We start from the raw sequence: 24,198 nt of genomic DNA, 5'->3' as shown, positions 1-24,198 counted from the left end.
AGTTGGTGACTGGCTGGGGAGAGAACTGCTCACAAGCCCCTCTGGAGATATTCCAGACTGTAGCCTAAATTCATGGTTTTAATTTTCAGGTTTAAATTGCAAAGATAAATCTCAAGGTAAATTAAGCCTCAAAAACATATAATGAACAGCTCCAGAAGGAGGTGATTAACACTTTAATATAACACAATGCTGTGGGAAATTAACGCAGTAAAATGAGCAACCTCTCCAACACTTCTCCTTTTTGATGGTTTCCTCTCACAGTTTCTGGCAAAGAAGAAAAAGAGCCGATTTCTAGTAATGTCATCACTTTCAAGACGGATTGAGACTCATTTATATACAACTAACAACTCATAAAATTTCCATTCCAAATCCAACGTGTGAGGATTTCAACTGGAAACAGGATGGGCAGTAAGTAACCAGGCATGTGTGAGGACTCGGTGGCACTCCTCCAAGTATGAATGAAACCCTCCCCATCCTTGCTCAATGCCCCACCCCCAGCGAGGGCAAGAACTTCTGAAATTAAAACTGAACTTGAACTACCAGGCCAGCTGTGGTATGTTTTACAGTTAGGTGCTTCTTCATCATAAACATACATGATTCTACGCCTTTCTATGTACACGGATGTGTTTTATAGAAAACAGGAGGGAGCTGTGATGATAAAACCATTGTACGGGATTCTTAATTTTTTTTTAATTTGAAAAGAAGAAAGACAGGGAGAGATGAGAAGGAGAGAGAACCGAGACAGACAGCGACCTCCCACTCTCTGGTACAGCTAGGGCCAGGAGCAGGACTCCACCACTTGAACCACACTGCGGCTGCCCAGGATGTATGAAGCCCGACACCCCAGGAGGAACCCAGCGACCCAAACTGTGCCAAAAGCCTGCCCCTGGGAGATGGCCCTTAAAGTCGGAAAGGGAGCACTTACGACAGAGGTCAGGCTTCCTCCAGGAGACACAGGCGCCCACTGCGCTGCAGGCCTCGGCGTACATGGCCACAGCGGTGCAGAAGCCCTGGTACTTGCCCTCCATATCACAGGCACAGGCCTCCTCCACACATGCATCATAGTAGGTGCTGGGGTCCACCTGCGTAGGCGGAGCAGCACGTGTGAGCTTGCAGGCAGCAGCCCTGTCAGCCCTGCCCGCCCTGCCATCCTGCCTGCCCTGTCAGCCCTGCCACCCCTGCCTGCCCTGCCACCCCTGCCCGCCCTGCCACCCTGCCTGCCCTGCCCGCCCTGCCATCCTGCCTGCCCTTTCAGCCCTGCCACCCCTGCCCGCCCTGCCACCCTGCGACACACACCTTGCTGTGGCACTCTCGGAACGTGCTGTCCCTGAGGATCTCACACTTGCGCACTGCCCAGGCCTTGCAATAGGGGTTGGAGTCGCAGGGGAAGCTCTGGGCCACCGTGTCGGAGCACTCCTGACTCGTCTTCCAGCTGTTTCCAAACTCAAGCGCGCCAGCAGCCATGGAGGAGTGCCTGGTGGTGAAGTCGTCCTTTGAGTCGCCATTGTTGTTCCCGCAAAGGCCACACACTTTTCCCTGCAGGGGTCAGGAAGGGAAGTGAACGGTGTGAGCAGAGAGACAAAAAGGCTGCAAGGATGCACGGGTGCACAGCATGAGGCACCTGGGAAACTTGAGCTTGCAGACGAAATTCCAACCTCATTTCATCTGAGACAGCCCACACTACAAGACCACGTAGCACCAGGCGGAGTTGAGCGCCTGAGAATCCCAAACCATCCCAAGCGCCAGATTCAAATTACAACTAAGAATGCTCTCAGGTTCTCTGGACATTGGTTGCAATGAACCCATTCTAATTACAGTATGTTAAGTTCTCAACAACCTCATCTTGGAATAATCTGCAGTCACCCTGGGTGTTAAATCAGACACCTGGGGGTGGGTTACTCTCACTGCTACACTGAGTCCTTCATCATCTTTGAATGGAGTTCATTCTCTGAGAAGGTCTGTTCCTGTCCCAGAAGCCTGGCCCCAGAACCCTGACACTGTTACCCAAACACACCGGTCACACACACATATACCTGTGAACCCCTGTACCTCATCTCCCATAACAGGTACCACTTTGTATCCACACAGATCCTGTCTCAGGAATAAACTTACATTCCAGCGAGGGTCCAGTATCACAGACACTCTTGTGTTCTTGTCCCAAATCACGACGATTCCATTTTCAAACTTCAGAACCAAGTACAGGCCGACGGTGTGCACAGAGTATGTCTGTGAGCTCAGCTCACAGTTCTGACTCTCTGTCGTTTTCAGGGCCGTCACTTTACCGTCTTGCAAGACAATATTCTGATCCTGTCAACGAGAAGACTCAGAGTGGCAGGTGTGTTGAGCTGGCTGGAATCTTAGAGAAACCTCATGGGGCAGCAGCCCAGTACCTGCAGTGCCACGATGACTTTCCTTGAACAGGTGAGGCCGTCCTCACAGCACGGGACACTCTCCGTCAGGATCCGGAAGGTGCCGTTCTCACCACCACAGTAATCCTTTCAGCATCCAATTACAGCAAGGGTTAGGAAAATCAGGAACATGGAACCCAGCCACAATACTTACTCCCTAAAAGTTACACTTTAAACTTCTTCAAGTGCCACCTGCTATATTAAGAAATTTCAAACAGTAATGATTTAAATGCATTCTTGGGTAGGTACCCTTGGATAAGTTCAATCTGGCTAATTTGTTTCAAATTTGTCCATTTTCCATTACATCTAAACAAGGTTAGAATTATGCCAGAGTATGTACGTATTAAAATTACATGTGTACTCAGAGATGTTTGATCAGTTTCTTTTGACAGGTAAAATGATGAATAGATACAAAACAAGCTGGATTTCACCTGTTAGACGTAACTTGCAAAACAGCTTAATTGCATCAACAAGCATGCACTCTGGATCCAGAGATATCTAGATCTGAATACGACATTTTTAAATTCATCACTCAAGATGCATGAAGTCATGAGACCTCAATTTCTTGAACTGCATCACAGAAGGACCATCATGGTGGCATTCAGTGAAACCATCAGTCTGCTTAGCGAGGAAGCACACGCGTGGTGGAGGCTGTCATTGTTCATGCTGGTACACTAATCAGAACGAAAGCTTCTCCTGCAATTGCTTCTCTACATGGGCTTCAAGTAGGGCCTATTTCCACATCCATTTTACAGATCAGCAACTGGGGGCACCAACGATACAGGGACCTCCCTAAAGCCAAGGATCTGACAAATGGAGGCACCCAACACATGACAATCAAGAAGCACGAGACAACTGTTATGAGGCACACTGGTAACTACCTCGATGAATGAATACTGGCACAGGCCATCAAAGGTGTAACTTAGTCCATCAAAGGTCCTGACGTGGCCTTCCCCGTAGATGTGGCAGGTGGTCTGACACTCATTCTGTGTACAGTTCCACGACCCTTTTGTGCATGTACTAGCAGGAAAAGATGAGAGAGTGTGTCAATCATGTTCATATACTCACATTGCTGTAACACAAAATAACACTCCATTCTCATTCAAACGTCCCTTCTGCCTATTATATATGATGATGCTTATTTTATGTAATGCTGCGTAAAGTTGCCATTTAAATGAAAATCAGCATCTCTTTTTAACTCACACTTGGAGCATTTGCATTTGTGGAGTATCATGTGATGTTTCGATAGTGATATGCATTCTGCGATGTTCAAATCAAGGTCAATACACCTATTTCATCTATATTGTAAACAATAAAGCTTATTCCTTCTAACTTCTTTTAGACAAAATTATACCAGATATTACTGCCTTCTACAATTAGAGAACACTAGGATTTTATTCTCCTGAAGAACCGAAACTCAGCAGCTGTCAATTAACATGTACTTTCCCCAGCTCCGGCCGCCACCATCCATCTCTCAACTTCCATGAGGTCAACCTGAAAATCAGCATCTTTTTCTACCTACATTTGGCCACCATCTTTCTTTTAAAGAAAAACATCCCAAAGTATGACTTATTTCTCACAAAATAAGGGAGACTGTATGGGTTTTCTAATATCCAAAAATAATACAATCACAGTCCTTTATTACACACCATTCATTGCAGCCGACAGAGGTGACACTTCCTTGGTCATATTCTCGCCCACCAAAGGAGCAAGGGCAGTCATCAGGGAGGACACACTGCCCCTTAGAATTACGAACCATTCCTCCTGGACAGTAGCACCCACGCTTGCAAGGCAAGTCTCCCTGTGAGCACAACAGACAATACCCTCACGGCATGTTCTAAGCATGAGGCAGCAGCAGAATCAATCAAATAGGAGGGGGCTTCAGAAAAGCTTGTTGGAAAAAATGGAATTAAAAGAGGACTCTACTATGATACAAAAATGTTTCAAAACTGTTCCTCACGTGTTTTTTTGAAGATTTTTAATTTATCATTGGAAAGTCAGATTTACAGAGAGGAGAGACAAAGAGAAATATCTTTCATCTTCTGTTGGCAGAGAGCTGGACTGGAAGTGGGGCAGCCGGGACATAAACCAGTGCCCATATGGGATCCTGGTACATGCAATTCAACATCAAACGGCAACTTCAGCCACTAGGCTGATGAACTGGGCCAATTTTGTCATAAAGTACATTTTTCAGGGACTTTTTGAAGGCTCCCCCATAAATAATTACACTAAGTATACACCAGGGTGAACATGGAACACGTTAAGATACTACAGAAACGTGAGACAGGCGTTTGGCAGAGCAGGTGAAGCCGCCCCTTGTACTGGAGTAGCTGGGTTGAAGTTCTGGCTTCACTTCCAATCTCATGCTCTTACTATGCACAGCACGGGAGGCAGCAATGTGCTCAAGTACTTGGTCCCTGTCAGGAACTTGGAAATGTGAGGTCATGGTTCACCCTGGCCTATTGCAAGCACTGGGCCAAGAAGCAGTGGGTGGGGGATCTCTCTCCACCTCTCTGTCTCTTTGTCTTTCAATTAGTAAACAGATAACATAAAGAAGAGCTTCATCTTCTGATCACTCCTCACTGACATGCTGGTCTCCTTCTGCCCAGAAGCAGCTCAAAGGTTTCAAAAGCTCAGCTCTACTCCCACATTACATACATAGAACATGGGTATGTTCCTAGTGCTGCATGTTCTGTCGATTCTGGTCCGTGCTTGGGGATCACTGCAGTCGATGTACTCGGCCCCTCCTGTGCAGTTCTCTGCAGAATTAAGGAAGGTGTCGTTAATCAAGGGGCTTGGACTCGCTCTCAGCAGAAGCACATGTTCCAGACCAGCACCAGAATGTCAACACTTACGGAGGGTTGAATCAATGGGGGTCTGACAGAGAAGAATCCCATCCTGACAGACACTGGCAATGAGAGAAAACGGAACAATTCAACATCAAATGCCAATGACAACACGTAAATGAGACACAGCCCCCAAACGATGCCTAACATGTACCAAATGGTAAGAGATAGGCTGTTCTAGGGCTGTACAGAGGAGGCTTCCATGGGCCTCAGAGCCATTTTCATAGGAGGGGTGGTTGGACCTGGGGGGATCAGCAGGATTCAATCAATGCTTCAATGATGTAGAACTTTGTTGCAGTGAAGAACAAAACACAGCCTGGGGATTCCAGCAAGCCCTGCCTGGATGAAGGGGATTCCAGCAAGCCCTGCCTGGATGAGGGGAAGCTGCAGAACTGGCAGAGGGGCCCAGATTTCAGTGCTTTGAATGTCTAGCAACTTCCTTTCTAATCTTCAGGCAGCTCTTTGTCATTAAAGTTACTGGGCGGGTAGGAGGCGTGGCCAGACAGTGTTACAGGTCAGACTCTCAGCAGCATAGCAGGAAATGTGGGAACAACAGCTATTCTTACTAGGAAATGAGAGATCCAACACAAGGTGGGTCTAAGGAAGATGTCACACTAGTGGAGGCAATTCTTTCATTTCAATGTCATAGCAAACAGACATGTAGGCTCCATACCATGTATTGTCTTCAATGTGGATGAGCCTGCCTGGTTGTATAACCTCATCATCCATGTAGCAATCACACTGAGATTTCTGTACACAGTTGCCTTCATTGTTCCGGTACGTTCCATCAGGACAGGCACATCCATCAACTGGAACATCTTCTACATCACAGCTCCTATCTCTCTCTGACAATGATCGGCAAGAACTGTTGCAAGCTTTTACATTGTACTTGAAAACTAGGCCACTTGCACAAGAGAGTTCTGTAGGTGCAGAGAAGAAACATAATGAATATTCATGAACACAGAAAAATCAAAAGGGCACGCTCACATTTTTTTTAAACCTCACTCTTCATTCTAAAATTAAATTACTATTACATATTCAATTACAAAGTCCACTTACAAGATGGGGATTTACTGCTGTCCTAGGAGGCCTGTGTGCCCGGCAGGAGGACAACTGCTCTGTGTACCACAAGGAAGCGAAGTGAGAAGCACTAAGTGTGTACAGCCAGAGTCCGCCCTTCATGTAGAGCACAGATAAATGCAGGAAGGCAGCCCACAACGAGGTGGGAACAGGTGTGGAACAGGCAAGAGAGTGCGACGCTTCCCGTGGGCAAGTGGGGAACAGAAATCACAGCCCAGAGAGACCCTGAGGCTGGAGCCCACACAGCCCTCTTGTGGTACCTGGGCTTTGGACTTGGAGCAAGGGGAAGCCACCAGTTGTGTGAGCCTAGAATATTCTGTGGTGGAACAACTTTGATTGGGCTTTGCTTTAAGCATGGCCCAGGCTGCACTATGGGAAATGGATGAGCAGGAAGCAGCAGTGAGCATGGAACAGCAACAGCTTACTGAGCAAGAACGGGACAGGCACCAGAGAAAGAGGGATGGTAGCAGTGTGGAAGCGAACCGCCTGGACCTGCAGACTGACTGCATGTGAACTATTCCCTACGACCTAAGAGACACGCACTGCACTAAGTGTGTTGGTTTTCTACCTTGGCGTTTGGGTGAGTCATGTATTTTTGTGAAGTCATTTTTAAAGAGTTCAATAAATGATTTTAAACAGAACAGTGTTTCATAAATATGACAGCTGAGCCTCTAATTTACTGATGAAGTTTACATGCTTTTTTCTCAAAATACATTTTAATGTGAGCATCCCATTTAAAAAATGCATTCTTCACTGACTCATAGATCACACAGTAGCATCATTTTCTCCAAGAAGGTTTTTTGTTTTGTTTCCATCTATCATCAACACATTAGTTATTCAAGTAGCACGTTACTTAACTCCATGGTGCTGTAAAGTTTTTAACTTTATTCCTGTTGTCGATTTTGTTTTATGGTTTTTCATTTAAGGGGATGTATTGTAACTATGTAATAGAGACTATCATATCCAGATGTAAAGATACAATGCAGTATGTGTCTCCCTATGAAACTGTTGGATATATCTTGACAAAAGGATGCTGGGCTGTCTGCCATTGTCTGTATCAGCAATGTCAGGACACACTTAAATAGCAGAATAATGCACTTATGGCTACTTATGAGGGACTATACTGTTGTAATAATATGGGGGAAATTGGTTGGGGGAGTGAGTTTGGGGAAGGGGTAAGGGAAAGCACAGAGCCTATGAAATTGTGTTATAAAATTAGAAATAAAACAGAGGGAGATAAAGTGGAAAAATGCACTGGGGCAGGTCTTTGGACTAGCAAAGTGCCTGCAGCTCAGCTCAGACTACCTCTCAACCCCACCTCCCTGCTAAAGCAAACCCTGGGACTCAGAAGTGATGGCGTGACGAACCGGGACTCTACCGCCCACCTCGGAAATTTGAACAGTTTTCAGATCCCAGTTTTGGACCTTCAGTTATTCAGGGGTCTGGGGAGAGAGCCGGTGGATGGGCGCACTCACAGTCTCCCTTTGCAACTTACTGCCCCTCAAGGTCAGTCACTTAAAAATGTGTGGGTGTGGATTAGCAGACAGAGCGTTAACTTCAGCATGGAATAAATGAACATAAATATACACTTGTCCCTGAACACTTAGTCACTGTAGCATTGTTTATATGTGAATATATTAAGTCAAGATACACCAAAATTTAAAAGATGAAATAAAACAAGCAGCAGGCATGCAAGAATATTTTTTTAAAAAGGAAGCATTCTGAACTCATCAGGGACAGATCTGCAGCCACACCCTCCTGAGAACGAACACACAGGAGGCAACGTGCCCTGGCCCTCTGCCCTGCTCACCACAGCGCCCTGCTCTCCAGCCCCGCAGGTATGTCTCCTTCTCTGCGCACGCTTTCACGTAGTTGCCCAACACTGTGCACAGGCAGTCTGCAGTGTTCTCACAGGAGCAGGTGTACTTCTTACACTCCTTTAAAATAGAAAGCCGTGTGCAAACATTAGGCCATGCTGCAGGGCGGCCCCTCCACTCCATAACCAGTCCTCTATCCCGAGGACAGCTTGTCATAGAAACTTCTCCAAATACGCGTTTTTAAGCTTTTTAAAATATTCAAAGCGGTGAATTATTAGCAACTAGCGGAAGTAAGTTGTATAGCCTCACATACCTCATGATAGAACTTAGGGTTCACGACTGCATGGCAGGCAGCAAAAGGCCCACTTGGATCAAGAAGAATTCCGCAGTTCTTCTCAGCAAATTTTTCTGGAAGAGAAAGAATCGGTATTAATCAAAGCAATTTTTTTTTTGCTTGAAAGTTGTAAATTTTTTAGTAACGCTGTGTCAAAATCATCACCTGTTTAAGGTGCTTGTTAAAATAAATCTACTTTGTTGTCACTGTTTACAAACATAGCACAACATCATAAGAAACAACTCTCACACAAAGGCAAACCCTGTTTTACCTTTAGATTTCTAGACTAACTCATCCTCTCTCTGAAAGGCAGTTTCAAAGGTGATTAGATGATAAGTTCAGGTGCCTTGTCGCTTTAAAACATATGCAAAGGGGCTTGAGAAGTTCATGGAAAAGTGGAATTAAATGAGAATGCAAGTGTTCATGAATGGTCTGAAGTCTTGCTTTGTTTTGGTCTGACTTGCTCTAAGTTAGTACCCCATATCCCTCCCTGACACCCTATAAGGTCGCACTGCCCTTGCTGAAGGTCACTTGACTTTCCAAGGTGGCTGCATTTAGTCTGCTTAACACCATAACTGGACCCGCTTTTATTCACAAAACAGATTATTTTGGCTAATCATCATTATGTTGTTTTTATTGGGAAATTTGGAATGCAAAATAACATGGCAAATGCCTGAAATACAAATGGTCATGCGTACAGCAGTATTTCTTTCAATGCAATTTTTTCCCTCAAAATCAGTGGATCAGATTTTCCAAAGCAATTGTTGAGGTAATTTGAACATATTTTTAAGCCATTCGATTTATTTCAAACATGTTGATTGATTTAGAAACAATTAACATGTTAAATAATTAACTTAGCTTCTACTGCATTCACTGGATGTGGAAGCATCATATAAAATGTCTGCTCATGAACAATACGTGGGGAGCAATCACTGTCTGGTTTTGATTCCAACAGCCTAGACTGCAACTGCATGTGCAGTGCTGACTGAGCAGACCACTGCGGGTACTGATGCCAGCCACGTCCTGCATGACTCATGGGAGTAGCCTGAACTAATAATAATGGAAGCAAGTTGAACTAGTGTTTATGGAAGGCTTTGGTACGCTGAAGGCATAAACTGCATCCCTCTAGTGTGGTGTCTAGACACTGCACCAGCAACTGCTTTCCCCCCAAGGGTCCATCATGGTTTCATGGAGTTTCAGTCTTTGAACCAGTAATCAGTTTACACAAGCAAATTTAAAAGAAGGAAAAAATAATAAACTAGGTGATTTCTAACATCATTTCTAACTCTGTTATTCTACAATCATGGATAAAATGTACAATGGAAAACTAGGTACGGGAAAAGACAACCGAGATGAGCTGCCAATGACAGATGCAGTGTTTGGAGCAGACCCAACCTGCTCGTCTGCTGTTCCCTCCAAACCTGGCATGGCAAACACCAGTGACAACCCAGATTATCCGATACACCTGAGCTACTGCCATACAAGGTGTGCCAAGCATCCAGTGTTGCATTACCTGTATCTATGCTGACACAAGATGCAGGGGTTCCTGATGGACAGGACATCATGGCCCAAGAACTCGCAAAGGCCTGTGACGTCTTCTCCAGAATATTCTCACTTGACATGAAATCATCCTCCGCTTTGTTGTTGTAGGAGCCACAGAGACCTGCCACAAGCAGAGAACAGAGGTCGATGTCAGGTCACCTCCACGGTGTTCTGGATCCACAGTCAGACCTCCCTGCCATGTTCAAACCAAAACCTGGCAAAGTGTCCCAAAGAAACACGTACTTCCTCTTCATACATATCGTGATGCTTCATGATACTCAAGAAGCCATCCAAATTCCTTTTTCATTTAACTCCCGGGAACATGGAATCACCATTCACCAGGAGCACTGCACCTGCCTGGTTTGCCGCAGGAAGTGTGCTCACAGGGAGCAGCCGTGACTGCACGCTGTGTTTGGGCTGAGGAAGTGAGCCACCCCATCCTGCCTGGAACCTTCTGACCTGAAGCTACATTTTCTCCTATGTATAAACAGATGAGCTTCTCACAGAAAGGCACACTGCAGAACTGCACACTGTTCAGCAATGGGTCGCTCTCCTCAGGACTGTTACAACTGATTTTCTTACTTGACATCTAAGGTAGGTGTGGCAGCACAAACTTGATTTTCAAAGGATTTGGACAGAAACCCTTTTCATCTATTCAGCTAGCAGCCAAAGTGTTAGTGATGTTTAGTCGCAATACATTACACATAACCTACAGTGTTAAGTCCCAGTTTTTAACAAACCATACCTTCAGATTTTAAGGTCATTAAAAAGGCCTTTTGAGAGAGAATGACATGAATGGTCAATTCTCAAAAGAATAAATAAAACTGACCCACGAATACATGAAAAATACAGCCATCAAAAGTCCTAAGGAAAAGGGAAAAGTAAACCACAATGAGGTATCGTACTCCAGTTAAGATGGATATTACCAAAAAGATAGAGACACAAACGTTGGTAAGGCTGTGGAGTGACAGGGACCTGTTCATACTGCTGGGGGGATAAACATTCACCATGAACAAGAGCAGCGTGGAGGGCCTTCAAAAACCCAAAGCTAGTCCTGCCGTATGACCCAGCTGTCCTTCCTCTGGAGCCCGTCAGGAGGTGGACAGCAGGTGGCACATCCAGCGCCACGTGTATCACCGCTCTAGTCTCAACAGCCAGCATGCAGAATCAATCTTACACATCCGGGTACAGAAATGGAGAAAATGTAACACATACAATAAACACTGCTCTGCCAAATTAATAAATTCTGACATACACAGCAAAACTAAAGAACTAGATGTTATTATATCAAATACAAGAAGCCTGCACTGGAAAGATAAAATATATTTTCTCTCATATGTGGAAATTACAAAATAAAAAAATGATCTCAGGATAGAACAATGATGACTAGGGGCTGCTGGCGCTGGAGGAGAGGGAGGGAGCTGAGGGAGTTTGGGTAACAGGTAACAATGCTAGCAGACAAGACAGAAAGGTGCTAATGTTCCACAGCACAATGGGGGTAAGTATGTCACAACAACTATGATGTTCTGGGTAGAAACCCAGAAAAAGGAGCTGGTAAGATCAAAACATAAAAGATGGAAAGTGGAAAAAACAGAGCCAGCATTGTACAGTGGGTTAAGCTGTGACCTAACATGCTGGCATTTCACATGAAATGCTCAAGTCCCAGCCACTCCACTTCCAATTAACTTACCACTAATTTGCCTGGAAAAGCAACAGAAGATGGCCCAAGCGCTTGGAATCCACCACCCATGTAGGAGACCCAGATGGAGCACCCAGCTAACAGCTTGAGCCTGGCCCCAGCTACTGCAGACACTTGGGAAGCGAAACAGTGAAGATAACCACCTCTGTGTTTATCTCTGCTCTTCAAATAAACAAATCTTTCTTTTTTAAATGCCTGGTTGGTTAGCATTCACTGCAAACATCCACTGAAGCATTGCACTGTGCTGAATAAAATTTTGATGTAATTAAAAAAATTGGCGTCTAGAATTTTTTTCTTTTAGAGAGATCAGTGTATTTGCCATGAAGAATAATTTTGTATTAATGTACTACAGTGTAAAAGGCACGGCTAGGTTTTCAATGCTTTGGGTTTAGCATCATTTATTAGGACATAGCTGGAAATCATACAATTAATTATGTCACATTATAGCCTTGGGAATAAAAATAAGTAAAGAGAACTCACCTACGGTGTCTGTGAACTGATTGGGTGGCATGGAAACATATAACTGCATCACGGGAACAATTTGTATTTGCATTTTTACATGGAAGTCAGTTTCTACTTGACGGTACATAGAAGACACTTTGAAGATCTGTATTTTATCTGTCAAAAATTATTACCATTAATTAACATGTTAAATGACTTCTAGTTTCTTAAAATTCAATATTTTAAAAACGCTAAAATCCAGAGACATTTAATATCTTTAAAAAACCATCAAGTGAATGCATCTAGTACCTATTTTAAAATGCTACTATGGACAATTGTTGAAGAACTATACTGTTGTAATAACACAGGGAAAATCAGTTTGGGGGAAGGGGGAGTAGAGAGGATGAGAGGGGAAATCCCTGAGCCTATGGAACTGTGTCACAAAAAAATTAACTGTATAAAACTAAAATAAAATTTTAAAATAAAATAAAATGCTACAATTATAGGCTATCACAGTGGTATAGCAAGCTGATCCTCCACAGATAAGAGCTGGCATTCCATATGGGCATTAGTTTGAATTCCAGCTGCTCTACTTCCAATCCAGCTTCCTGCTTATGGCCTGGGAAAGCATCAGAGGCTGGCCCAAGTGGTTGGTCCCCTACACCCACGTGGGAGACCTGGAAGAAGTTCCTGCCTCAGCTTTGGATAAGGCTGGCTCTGGCTATTGCAGCCATTTGGGGAGTGAACCAGCAAATGGAAAACCAATCTGTCTCCCCTTCTCTCTGTAACTCTGACTTCCAAGTAAAATAAATAAATATTTTAAAAGGTATGCTTTAAAACTTACCTGAATAGTAATAATCTTGATTGCTAATCTTGTCATTCATGACTGTTCCATCCCTATTGAACACGTATTTGTCCACTGAAACAGACTAATATTTAAATCCACTTGTTAGCTCATGCTAATTTACACATTTGGATTTAACGTAACCTGAGAAAGTGAATTATTGCGCCATAATAACATGTCTAGTACAGAATTAATTTATAAATAATACAATACAGAATTTTGATAAGCATTCCTTATTATTTGCTCTATGGATTCTCATGGCAAACCTGGGGAGAACTCCACACCATTCAGTGTAGACAATGAAGGGAGTTTCAGTCCCCAAGACCACAATCCAGGCTACTCTCTTTCCCATCTCACTCAGGTCTGCTTCCAGTTAAAATGTTCTTTCGGGCCCGGCGGCGTGGCCTAGCAGCTTAAGTCCTCGCCTTGAACGCCCCGGGATCCCATATGGACGCCGGTTCTAATCCCGGCAGCTCCACTTCCCATCCAGCTCCCTGCTTGTGGCCTGGGAAAGCAGTCGAGGACGGCCCAATGCATTGGGACCCTTCACCCACGTGGGAGACCTGGAAGAGGTTCCTGGTTCCCAGCTTTGGATCGGCGCGCATCGGCCCATTGCGGCTCACTTGAGGAGTGAATCATTGGACAGAAGATCTTCCTCTCTGTCTCTCCTCCTCTGTGTATATCTGACTTTGTAATAAAATAAATAAATCTTTAAAAAAAATGTTCTTTCAAATATGTAGACTGCTAAGCAAATGCCATTGCTGTCCTCCCTAATGGTCCATTTAGTGAACATGTAGCAGGCATTTATCCTAGTAGTGACATCTTGGCCCCATCCACATCCGAACGCCTGCATCGTAGACCCGCCTCCAGTACCCAACCCCAGTTCCTTGCTGATGTGCACCCTGGCAGAGAAGTTGTCCCTGCCAACCTACACAGGGGGACCTGACTGTGTTCATCATTGCAGGCAGCTATTGGAGGTGTCTGGGAGTGGAACAAGAAATGGAATATCTCTGTGCATCTAATTTTCTGTCTCTCACTCCCTACAAATCATAAGAAAAAGCTCAGTGAGAACATGGGTTACACATATTTCTTGTACACCAAAGGCAATAGTGACAAACTCCATCTGTTCTAGAGATTTTATTTATGGTTTATTTATGCTTTTAAGTTGTTTAACAAAGCCTCTTCCTCCTCAACTTCAAAAATTCTGAGTTGATGTCCGAGTTGATGACATAGTTAACACCTGAAGTAGCTCATTACTCACAGAATTCAAGGCCAGGGTGACACTGTTTAAACACGTCCCGGTCTGCCCACTGGGACACGGTCGAAGCTCAACACTGATGGACCAGTCATTACCCTGTTGAAAGAGAACATTTCATTAAAAATGTTCATTGAAATTTGCATCACTTTACATCACTGTGTAATTTGTTCACGATCCAACTTCGGGTTTTAAAATATGTATGATTCCTTCACACACCCAACGAGTTCCCCTGCAGTGTCAGGACACACCGAGGGGCTAAGCATGATTTGAGCATCTGCAAGAGCTGTGTCTCTGCAGTGCACAACGGATGGTCCCCCCAGGCATCGCCCCCTGTGTCCTTCAGTACTGTGTGTCTTCTCGAGGTAATCATGACAGACTAAAGCGAACAGGTTGTTGATGCTTTGGACAGCCATCATTGTCCACTGCAACCCAATGGGAGCTGCATTTAACTTGCAAAAGCATGCTGTAAGTCCTGTCAAACACTGACTTCAGGCCTCGTTCCCAACTCTGGTCCTCTTTATTCAGTAGGAAGCACATATTCCAATGTTCTCACATATTTTCTCCATCCCCTGTGTGTACAGATTAACAGAGGAGGATGGGCAGGCATGTTGGTGCAGAGCACAACATGCCACTTAGGATCCCTGCATCCCATCCTGGAGTGTCAGGTTCCAGCTTCCTGCTCACGCACATTCTGCCAGGCAGCAGGTGACGCTCAAGGATTTGTGGGAGACCCAGGTAGAGATCCTGGCTCTTGGTCTCAGCCGGGCTAGGCTTAGCTGTTTGGGACTTTGGGGAACTGAATCTGCAGATGGGAGATCTCTCTCTTTCTCTTCCCTTTTTTTTCTCTTTGCTCGCTCTCTCTCATATGAAAAAATAAAAATAATTTAAAATATTGCTTTTGGAAAGAAAGAGGACAAAAAGGGAAGATAGATTAGGATACAATCAGCAAAGCTTGATTTTAGAAACTTGATTTTTAGTGGCAGCAAATACAATATTAACATTTTCTCACTTTAGGACTCACCAAACCTGCTTTTCCTTAGTTCTGACAAGAAATATCAGATAAAAATTGCTCATTCTCATACTAGCCAAAGGCATATCCTTTTATGTAACCTGAGTACTTAAAATTCTATGTCCAAAGAATTTAAATATAAGTATAAACTCTATAATGCTAGTACCACTTTATTCTAGAAATTCAAAAGTAATGATGTTACTGTTTCACAGAAGTAAAAGACCTTATTGTTCAAAGCATCAGCAAACACAGGTAAATGAAAACAGAAAAAATAAGTAATTTTTCAGTATATTTTGCATCACTAGTAAATAAATCAAGGTTAATTAACTTGTGCCTTTTTTTTTTTGCTTCTTGGCAAGAAATTTACAGCAAGAATAAGTGACACTAATTCAATATTCAGAAATCTATCAAAGTCAGTATGTGACACATATCTTATTTCACTGGAGGGCTGTGTGCTTTTTATTTCTTTAAGTAGCTATTTCTGTTTAACAAAGCGTCTGTACGGTATTACATACGTGAACAGCCAAGAAGTGACAGTTTCCAGGATGGTTGTATTTGTTATTGTCGAAGGTGGTAAACAGGCTTCCCTCCACCTTGCATCTCCCAGGACACAAAGCTTCCGTGCAAGACCACTTTGCATCTTGGCATGTACTGTTAAAACGCAAGGGAGACAACACAGGCAGTCAACTGGATGTTCTGTATTGTAAAACCAAGCATCCCAACACTTTAAAGAGCACAGCTAAGGTTTAAGTAAAAGCCGTTAGACTCTCTTCATTCCCCAACCAGCTTCCCAACTCCTACAGAAAATAAAAGATGTGGATGCTACTGAACAAAACGGCAACTTGGGTATCAATCAAACATGTGAAAACTTGTAAGGGTAGCAGTGTGAGGCAGAGCATTAGTCACTGCACACAACACTGGCCTTCATGTTGGGGCACCAGTTCTTGTCCCCGATTCTCCACTGCCAATCCAACTTCCTGAGAACACACCCAGGAAAGCTGAAGAAAATGAGCCAAGGACTTGGGTTCCTGACACACACAGGTGGGAGATCTGGCTCCAGAACTAGCTGCTATTTGGGTAGTGAACCAGCAGATAAAAAACTTATCTCCCTCATATTCTGTGTCACACTGCCTTTTAAATAAACAATATTTTAAAACCTGCTGGGTTTCAGCAGGTTATTTAAATGGATTACACTTCATTAATATTAAAACATCTATCACAAGCCACACTTAGACTTTGAGTGTACAGAGACACATAACTATTTTTGTGTTTATAATGTGGCTTTTCCAAAATGTGAATGTAAAATGCAGCTTTGAAAAAATTAATATGAAAAATATCACATAAATCTTTTATATAACCGCATGTCTAAATAATATTTTAATGATATCAATTTCTATAAAATACAGGATTCAAATAAATTTTACGATCAAATAAATTTTAACTGATTTTTAAATGCTACTGATTTTCATAATTATAATTAAGAGACACTACTAACTACTGCACTACCAAAATATTCTTACTTACAGAAAAAAATATTTTAGCATAACATTTTTTAATGGAGTCAGCCTACTTCTCAGATACATAACTTATTTCTAGAAAAGTTCTTTATATTCGTACAGAAATCTAGATGTTCAGAGAAAACTACTAAAAAGAAAACCTCACCACCCAGTACCTCATTGCTGAACTCAAAAAGAAGGCTCCTACAGGGGTGGGTGACTTAGTGCAGGTCAAGCCACCACGCAGGAGACCTGCACCCTGTATCACAGTGCCTGGTTTGAGTCCTGGCTACTCCATTTCTTGCTAACACACCTGGGGCACAGCAAATGTTGGCCCAAGCACATGGATTCCTGCATGCCACGCACACTGGAGACCCAGATGGACTCCTGGACTCTGCCTGGCCCAGCAGGCTGTTGCAGGCATTGGGAAGTCAATCAAAAGACGGGACACTGTTTCCATCCCTTTCTTTCTCCAGCTCTCTGTCACTCTGCTTTTCTAAATAAACAAACAAATAAATCTTTTAAACAAAAAGATGGCTCAACTTGATCATTCCATTAAGAAAGACATAATCTACACTAACTTTTCTTTAGTCACATTAAAATCCACTCCATATTGTCTATTTATCTTTACTAATATAGTCACATACAGAAATTATTTGGAAAGCATTCTTTTGTTTCTTAGCACATGCTACTGAACATTTGGGACAGAATAAAAAGACAAAGCAACAATACAGAAAACACAATCCAATTTTAGTTCCTTTTGAAAACTTTGTCTTAAGTATAACTCGTAGGAGCTTTTCCAAATGAGATGAAAGTATCAGTATTATGTCACCACCTTTGATAAAATGTACACACATACCACTGAGAGCCACAAGGACCATCCCGAACTTCCCCTGGCTGATAGACATCCCCATTGGATTCACAGGGACAGTCAGCCTTCAAGACACAACTTCCTTTGTCTCCAATGTCATCCAACAGATAACCTAGTCAACGGCACAGAGAGGGACTCTCAGAAGTTGGTCCACACCAGCAAACGGTCCAGCAGTACTGTGACATCACTCCCCCTTCGAGGGTCCTTCCTCTAAGTGCACCTGTGAGCCACCCCTCCTTCCGGGAGATGGCCCACTCCTCTGAGCACAGTGCCACTAAGCTCACAAAGGACTGGAATACATGCTGTGAAGTGGTAGGGGCATCAGCATCACAGAGCTAAAACAAAAGGAGAGACATCCAAAGAGGAGGATGGCTCCAAGCGAGCTCAAGTGCTGGAGGGTATTATGGCACCTCAGACCTCTGACCTCTGCAGCAATCGTTTTGTGAGTCGCTTACCTTCTGGGCAGGTGCAGCCACTCACACATTCACTGTCCTGGAAAGGAGCCACATTGGAGCATGTTGCAGGGTTAGAGAGTCCACACTCTTTGTAGATATGGTTTTCTGGACAAGTGGGCTTTTCTGCAAAAATGAATACAGACGTACAGGAATTAGAGGAAAATTAACGTGATGAATGCATAGTTTTCTAGTGAAGGGATTTTCAACTGGGATTCCTTTTGGTCTGCAAGGTATGTCAGTCTTTAAAGACAGTTCAGCAAAATGACACCAATTTCTCACCCACTATATTGCGATGAAATACTTTCCTTGAAGGAGCTATATATATATACCATGTATAATCTCATTTCATTTTCAAATGAAATTGATATTCTACCCATTTTATCAGGATTAAGTGTAAGACAAAATGTGTTTCTACTTGTGTGATGCTCATTGAAGTCACACTGATATTCTTGGAGAAGCACATTGCCCACCACTACACAACTGAGAAAGTTTTGTTAAACTTCACAGAATGTACTAATTTATTCATGACTTTTACAGGTTGTAGTCACTACAAATTTCCTAATAAAGACCATACCACCTCCACAGCAATTGTCAAGTCTTATCACCGTGACAAACCTGTTTTCCCACAAGGACATGTCAGAGTCAAGATTTCACCATCCGACAGATCTTTCCAGGTTTGGAATCATTCGGAAAGAAAGCTTTAACATGTAGCTTGACTTAAAGTACTGCAGGAAACCCTCCCCTTGGTAATCTACAGTCCAGTCCCAGAACCTACCACAAACCACGTCGGGATCATCTCGCCAGCCCTCAAACACCCCGGGGCCGTCCGCGGCACACAGACGGGACAGCTCCGAGTAGGTGCCACAGGTGCCCAGCCCGTCTGCGCTGCTGCAATACGCGTCCACGCACACGGTTTTGTAGTCGTCCACCAGGGCAGCCACCTTCGCGCAGTTCTCAAAGTAGGTCCCGATGATGCTGTCACAGTGCTACAGATGAAAACATCAAGTTTCACTAAAGCGCAAGGAAGAGGGCCTGAAGGTGAGCTCTTAAGAAAAGATAAATACAGGAGGTTGTGTGGTTGTACTCTGCTGTTACATACACCCTCGCCTCTTGCTTTCTCATAATGACTTGAGAAATTTTTGTACCTAAACTTTTCCAAAAGGGGACACAGATTTTGTTACTTAAGAAGGTGGAAGGCTGAGGGGAGGGTCAGTGCCAGCGCTCGAGGCCGAAACTAACAGAATGACGCACTACACACCGGATGTTCTTTCACTGCTAATCTGTGGTGTTGGATGAGCCGGCTATGTATCAGGAACGTTTCCGTTCTTGGTGGGCTCTGTGCCCTGGAGACAGACAGATGAGCGCCTCAAAACAATTACAGAAAATGTGCAATGCAACAAAAAAATTATGCAGAGATTTTAAAATATTTGCACCAAAATGAAATCTTGCTTTAATTCCCATTTACCATGACTGTTGAAATATTTTCATATTTATTATGGGTCAGTAAAAATTAATGGCACGCATTACTGAACCACAAAAGTTCATTTTTTCAACATATTCCAACTACGAGTATTTGTTTTCTATTGTAATAAAGTTTGCTTTCAGAATAACACAAAAGTGACTGAATGTTTAACTTGCACCAATTAAGAACAAGGAGGGCTAAAATCTCTCTCCCAGAGACCTGGGAAAATAAGGAAAATCAAACCTTCCAAGATTGTTTTATATCTGTTACTCATTACACACCTTTATCACGAAAGAATACATTCCTTAGAGCTAGAAATCTAACTTGGTGTATTTTGGGATTAATGCATTACCTTGTACATATGTTGGTTCTCAGTATATTAGCACTGATTTGAACATACATTTGTCTATTTTTAGACCTGGGGACCTGGATGGAGATCCCGGCTGCAGTTTCAGCTTGGAAATGTCCCAGCTGTGTGGCCATTTGGGACATGAACGTTTACTTGGAAGACCTCTGTCTCATTCTTGGTCTCTCCACCTATCTCTATCACTTTGTCTTCCAAAAACAAGTAAAATATTTATAAAAGAAAAACTCAAGGAAATGGAAATCAAAACCACTATGAGATACTTCCTTATGCCTATTAGGATCATTATTATCAAAATCAAAATACAGCAAAAGTTGGCCAGGGTGTGAAAAACAGAGAACTTTGGTACACTGTGGATGGGAATGGAGATTGGTACAACCTTATGGAAAACAGCACAGAGGAGCCTGAGAAAACTGCCCACAGAGCTTTCCTCCAGGATATACCCACAGGAAGTGGGATAACCACCCAGCGAGGACTTCTGCAGCCCTCACTCAGAAGAGCAAGGCAATGAGCAGCACCAAAGCATAAAAACAAATGGACACATACAGAGATCAACATACTGCATGATCCCAGAGGTGAAATGTCTAAACAAATTCAAGTGCATAGAGATACAGAACAAAACAGTGCTGATCGAGGCTCTAAAGAAGGAGGCGGGCAGAGCTCTCAATCCTTGGGCTTAGGGCAGCATCTATGTAGAATGAAGAAGTCTAGAGATTAATGTAGAACATGATTGTTATGGGTAATAAGGCTCTCCTGTACATGGAAGTCATGATGAGGGAGTATTGGTTATTTATGCACCCCATATTATGGGATACATAAACACACATACACATAAAAAAAATCATTTAAGAAAAACCAAAAAAGCAAGGAGAATGCAGCTGAGATTCATTACCGGGTAAAATACTGACTTCTTACCTGTACGCCCTCATCACAAATGTTGAAGCTTTTGCTAACAGCAGCCAGGCAATCTCCAGGAATTTTACTGCTGGCAATGTGCTCACTGATATCTTGCCCTTCAAAAGAAAGCAGGACTTCATTTAAGACGCCAGTCACAGATGCACAATATTTTCAACCTACTTACAGACTTAGTGATATAAATAGAGTTTCTCATTTAAACCCTGCACATTCTTTTGGCAAGTGTAATTTTTTATTAGAGTTATCCCCACATCAAAAACCACGTTTTGGTTGCCATGTGTTTTGTAAGCACTGTTCTTAGGCATGCGCCATTGTGTGTTTTGTAAGCACTGTTCTTAGGCATGCGCCATTGTGTGGTTTGTAAGCACTGCTCTTACGCATGCATCATTGCACTCTTACCTGGTGTGCTGTTGAAGTTGCCACAGAGACCACAGGTGGGGTACTGCTTGTGTAGCGTGAGCTTAAAAAAAAAGTCACATTTCTATGTTTACAAAGTGTTCAAAAGATCCCAAAACAAAGTTCATCCAAACTAAGGTCAGTGCATACCTCCTAAACAGAAGTCTTGGGGGTACACTGCAGGGCCTTCTGGAAAGGAACTGGCTTAGTCAGTCTTGCTCTACCTCGCTAACCAGATGTCATGGGTGGGTTACTCCCCTGGTCTTAGCCTACCGTCGGCAGCATTGAACCAGCGCTGGCATGTACTTGCATGTAACATAGTGGCTAACAGGTGGAGCCTTCTCACCAGACCCGCTGACTTTACAGAACATTGATTCTAGTAACTGAAGCTAAAGAACAAACAGTACTGGATTAAGAAAAAACATTCTGTTTAACACTGCCTTTTGAATACATACATACATAAGTAAACTTTTTTAAAAAAACTGGAGCTGACACTGTGGTACATACAGCAGGTTTATTGTGGTCTTAGGCAGCTAATTCAGGGTCATGAGCTGGGAAGCCACTCCTTCGCCACCTACGTGGTCCTTTCTGCCTGTGATCCTCACTGATCATCATTGGGAACCTGGGAGGGGGTGGTATTGTTGCATAACCACTCCCCTCACAAGCCTTCGTAAAAGGCCCATGATGGGGAGATTTTTCTCTCTTGGTCACGTGCTCTGGCACTCTGACTCTCGGCCTCCCCAGTACCCGCTTCTTGCGGACAGACTGAGGACAGGGAGCCCCTGAGCATGGGCCCTGTGTGTCTCTATTCCTCACCCTCTGTTCACCGCTTGGGCAAGTCAGAGAACATGCAAATGCTAAGATGCTTTGTATTTCTAATCTGTGCACTTTCAAGAGTTCCAGCAGAGCTGAGGACTAGTACTGATGGAATATGGACAGAGAAGCCAGGGAAAGGTGAACGTTTACAGTTTGTAAGTGTGTCTAAGTTGTTTGCAACATGCCTCTTAAGAGGAAACTGGGACATAGACCTTCTGTTTAACAACCGGATTTCATGGTAATGATCATTTGTTCCTCTTGGGGTTCAATTCAGACTGGATTGCCACGTGAGTTCATTTCCTAATTTCTAGTGGCATTGCCATCACCAAGCTTGGTTAATAGGGACCCCGTAATACATCAGAGACCTTTCAGAATGATATCTCTTGTACATTGCAACAGGTTAAGTTGCCACCTGCAATACTGGCATCCCATATGGATGCTGGTTCAAGTCCCAGCTGCTCCACTTCCAATCGAGCTCCCTGCTAGTGTGTCTGGGAAAGCAGCAGCAGGTGGCCCAGTGTTTGTACTCCAGCACCCACATGGGAGATCCAGAAGAACTTGTGGCTTCAGGCTTCAGACTAGGCTAGCTCCGACCATTGTGGCAAGCAGATGGGAACTCCTTATTTGTCTTTCCCCCTCTCTTTATCGTGCCTTTCAAATACATAGAGTTCCATCTTCACAAAAAGGAAAATACAGATGGACTTACTGAGAGTTTATTATTTTTGTCCCACATTAAAGACAAGATTCCCCTGCGGCTCTTCAGAACATTATGCTCTCCGTATTTTATAATGTTGATCAGCTTATTGTTGTATGGTATCTGCACGCTGAAAACACAAGTGCAAGGGACAGGTTGGAATCAAATGACTGCAGCACTTTCGTAACAGATGTTTCTACATTTAGTGCGCTGAAGATGCAAGAATTAAAAGTAGCAAATATTAAAGTGTTCCTTGTTTCTTACAAAGAGATACAAGGGCTGTTTCCAACATTGGAAAACTTGCAAGGAGAACTTCATAAATTAATAATAAATCTATAGAAAGTAAACAAATCAGATTGCTAAGTAGAACTTAGTAAGGTGATACACTGGTTCAGACTCGCAACAAATGATCAAGCAACTTGAAACATTCACTTGTGGAGTTTCATGCCTCATTTTCTTATCCTGAAAAATATTCAAATATGTCATCTCCTCCAAACCTGAGTTGCTATTTCTAAAAATAACAATCTAAGAGTTTCTAAAAATAACAATCTAAGAGTTTCAATCCCTTCAGATGCTAATTTGAAAAGCTAAAATTTTTATTTAGTGTTAAACATATGTAAGTGGAAATTGAAATATGTGTTCACAGTTTTGTTGAGCACATAAGTTACCCCAAATTCAGGAGAGTGAAATGCAGCCACTCTACTGTGCCCATCTTCTTATAGGAATAAATTTCTTATAATCCCCAAACAGCAGTCTTATATATTGATCAAACTCCTGTCCATGAAAATAACAAAAAGAATTTAGAATAAATGTTGAAATGTGAAACAAATCAAAGTGTACACCACTTCTTTATTCTGTCACGTTTCTTTGCTTCCCACCTTCAGTTTCCTCACAGTAATCCTGCTGCCTTTGTGCGGAATGCCCCGAGCTTACCTTTCACCATTAACTGAAACGGCACCAGCAGAAATGGAGACATCATTGCCGTCAAGGAGGACTTGGATATTCTCAATCTCACTCTCATTGTTGCGTTTGATTTCAATGTTGAAATCCCCTCCAGATTCGACACAATGGCGGCAGAAGGTGTATGGACACAAGGACTCAAAGGCGAAGATGTGGCCGTTAAATGCTTTGTACACCCCGGAGCCCCAGGTAGAGGTTTCGCCTGCAAAACAGACTCCATCACTAACTGACAGACACAGCTGCCTGCTGACGGGTTTTGAAAGGACTTAGGGGCCAAGAAAAGAAGTCTCCAGAAGTTTTTATTCTCACAGCCAGTATCACAAATAACTGCTGTCTCTCCCTCGCTGTCACAAATTACACAAATAGCAAATACGGAAATATCCAAAATTGGCTATTCCATAAAAATACTAAAATGAACACACATGGTTTCCCATGAAAAACAGGAAATTGACTCTAGCATAGAGAAAAGTGCTTGGAGAGAAGTGTTGGCT

The 24,198-nt window shown here is 43.2% G+C and overlaps 1 protein-coding gene across 1 annotated transcript in view; it reads right to left on the bottom strand.

The window, feature by feature from the left end:
* The window catches only part of LOC131478104 (mucin-19-like), a 112,725-nt gene that overhangs the window by 70,091 nt on the left and 18,436 nt on the right, over window positions 1–24,198 (bottom strand). The window contains exons 9-31 of the mRNA XM_058655702.1: window positions 23,681–23,909; window positions 22,760–22,877; window positions 21,241–21,301; window positions 20,842–20,939; window positions 18,876–19,086; window positions 18,101–18,223; window positions 17,634–17,757; window positions 15,794–15,929; window positions 14,273–14,365; window positions 13,012–13,096; window positions 12,207–12,344; window positions 9,999–10,148; window positions 8,465–8,559; window positions 8,145–8,271; window positions 5,928–6,174; window positions 5,264–5,316; window positions 5,067–5,167; window positions 4,058–4,209; window positions 3,290–3,428; window positions 2,391–2,495; window positions 2,113–2,307; window positions 1,297–1,536; window positions 926–1,082 (exon numbers count right to left, since the gene is read on the bottom strand). Of these exons, the coding sequence (XP_058511685.1) occupies window positions 926–1,082; window positions 1,297–1,536; window positions 2,113–2,307; window positions 2,391–2,495; window positions 3,290–3,428; window positions 4,058–4,209; window positions 5,067–5,167; window positions 5,264–5,316; window positions 5,928–6,174; window positions 8,145–8,271; window positions 8,465–8,559; window positions 9,999–10,148; window positions 12,207–12,344; window positions 13,012–13,096; window positions 14,273–14,365; window positions 15,794–15,929; window positions 17,634–17,757; window positions 18,101–18,223; window positions 18,876–19,086; window positions 20,842–20,939; window positions 21,241–21,301; window positions 22,760–22,877; window positions 23,681–23,909 (3,177 nt within the window). The remainder of the gene's footprint in view (window positions 1–925; window positions 1,083–1,296; window positions 1,537–2,112; window positions 2,308–2,390; window positions 2,496–3,289; window positions 3,429–4,057; window positions 4,210–5,066; window positions 5,168–5,263; window positions 5,317–5,927; window positions 6,175–8,144; window positions 8,272–8,464; window positions 8,560–9,998; window positions 10,149–12,206; window positions 12,345–13,011; window positions 13,097–14,272; window positions 14,366–15,793; window positions 15,930–17,633; window positions 17,758–18,100; window positions 18,224–18,875; window positions 19,087–20,841; window positions 20,940–21,240; window positions 21,302–22,759; window positions 22,878–23,680; window positions 23,910–24,198) is intronic.

The sequence above is a fragment of the Ochotona princeps genome, chromosome 27, assembly GCF_030435755.1.
Source record: "Ochotona princeps isolate mOchPri1 chromosome 27, mOchPri1.hap1, whole genome shotgun sequence".
In the NCBI taxonomy this organism is placed as follows: domain Eukaryota; kingdom Metazoa; phylum Chordata; class Mammalia; order Lagomorpha; family Ochotonidae; genus Ochotona; species Ochotona princeps.
Note: the sequence above shows the minus strand (reverse complement) of the source record. Positions and strands in the feature narration are given on the sequence as shown.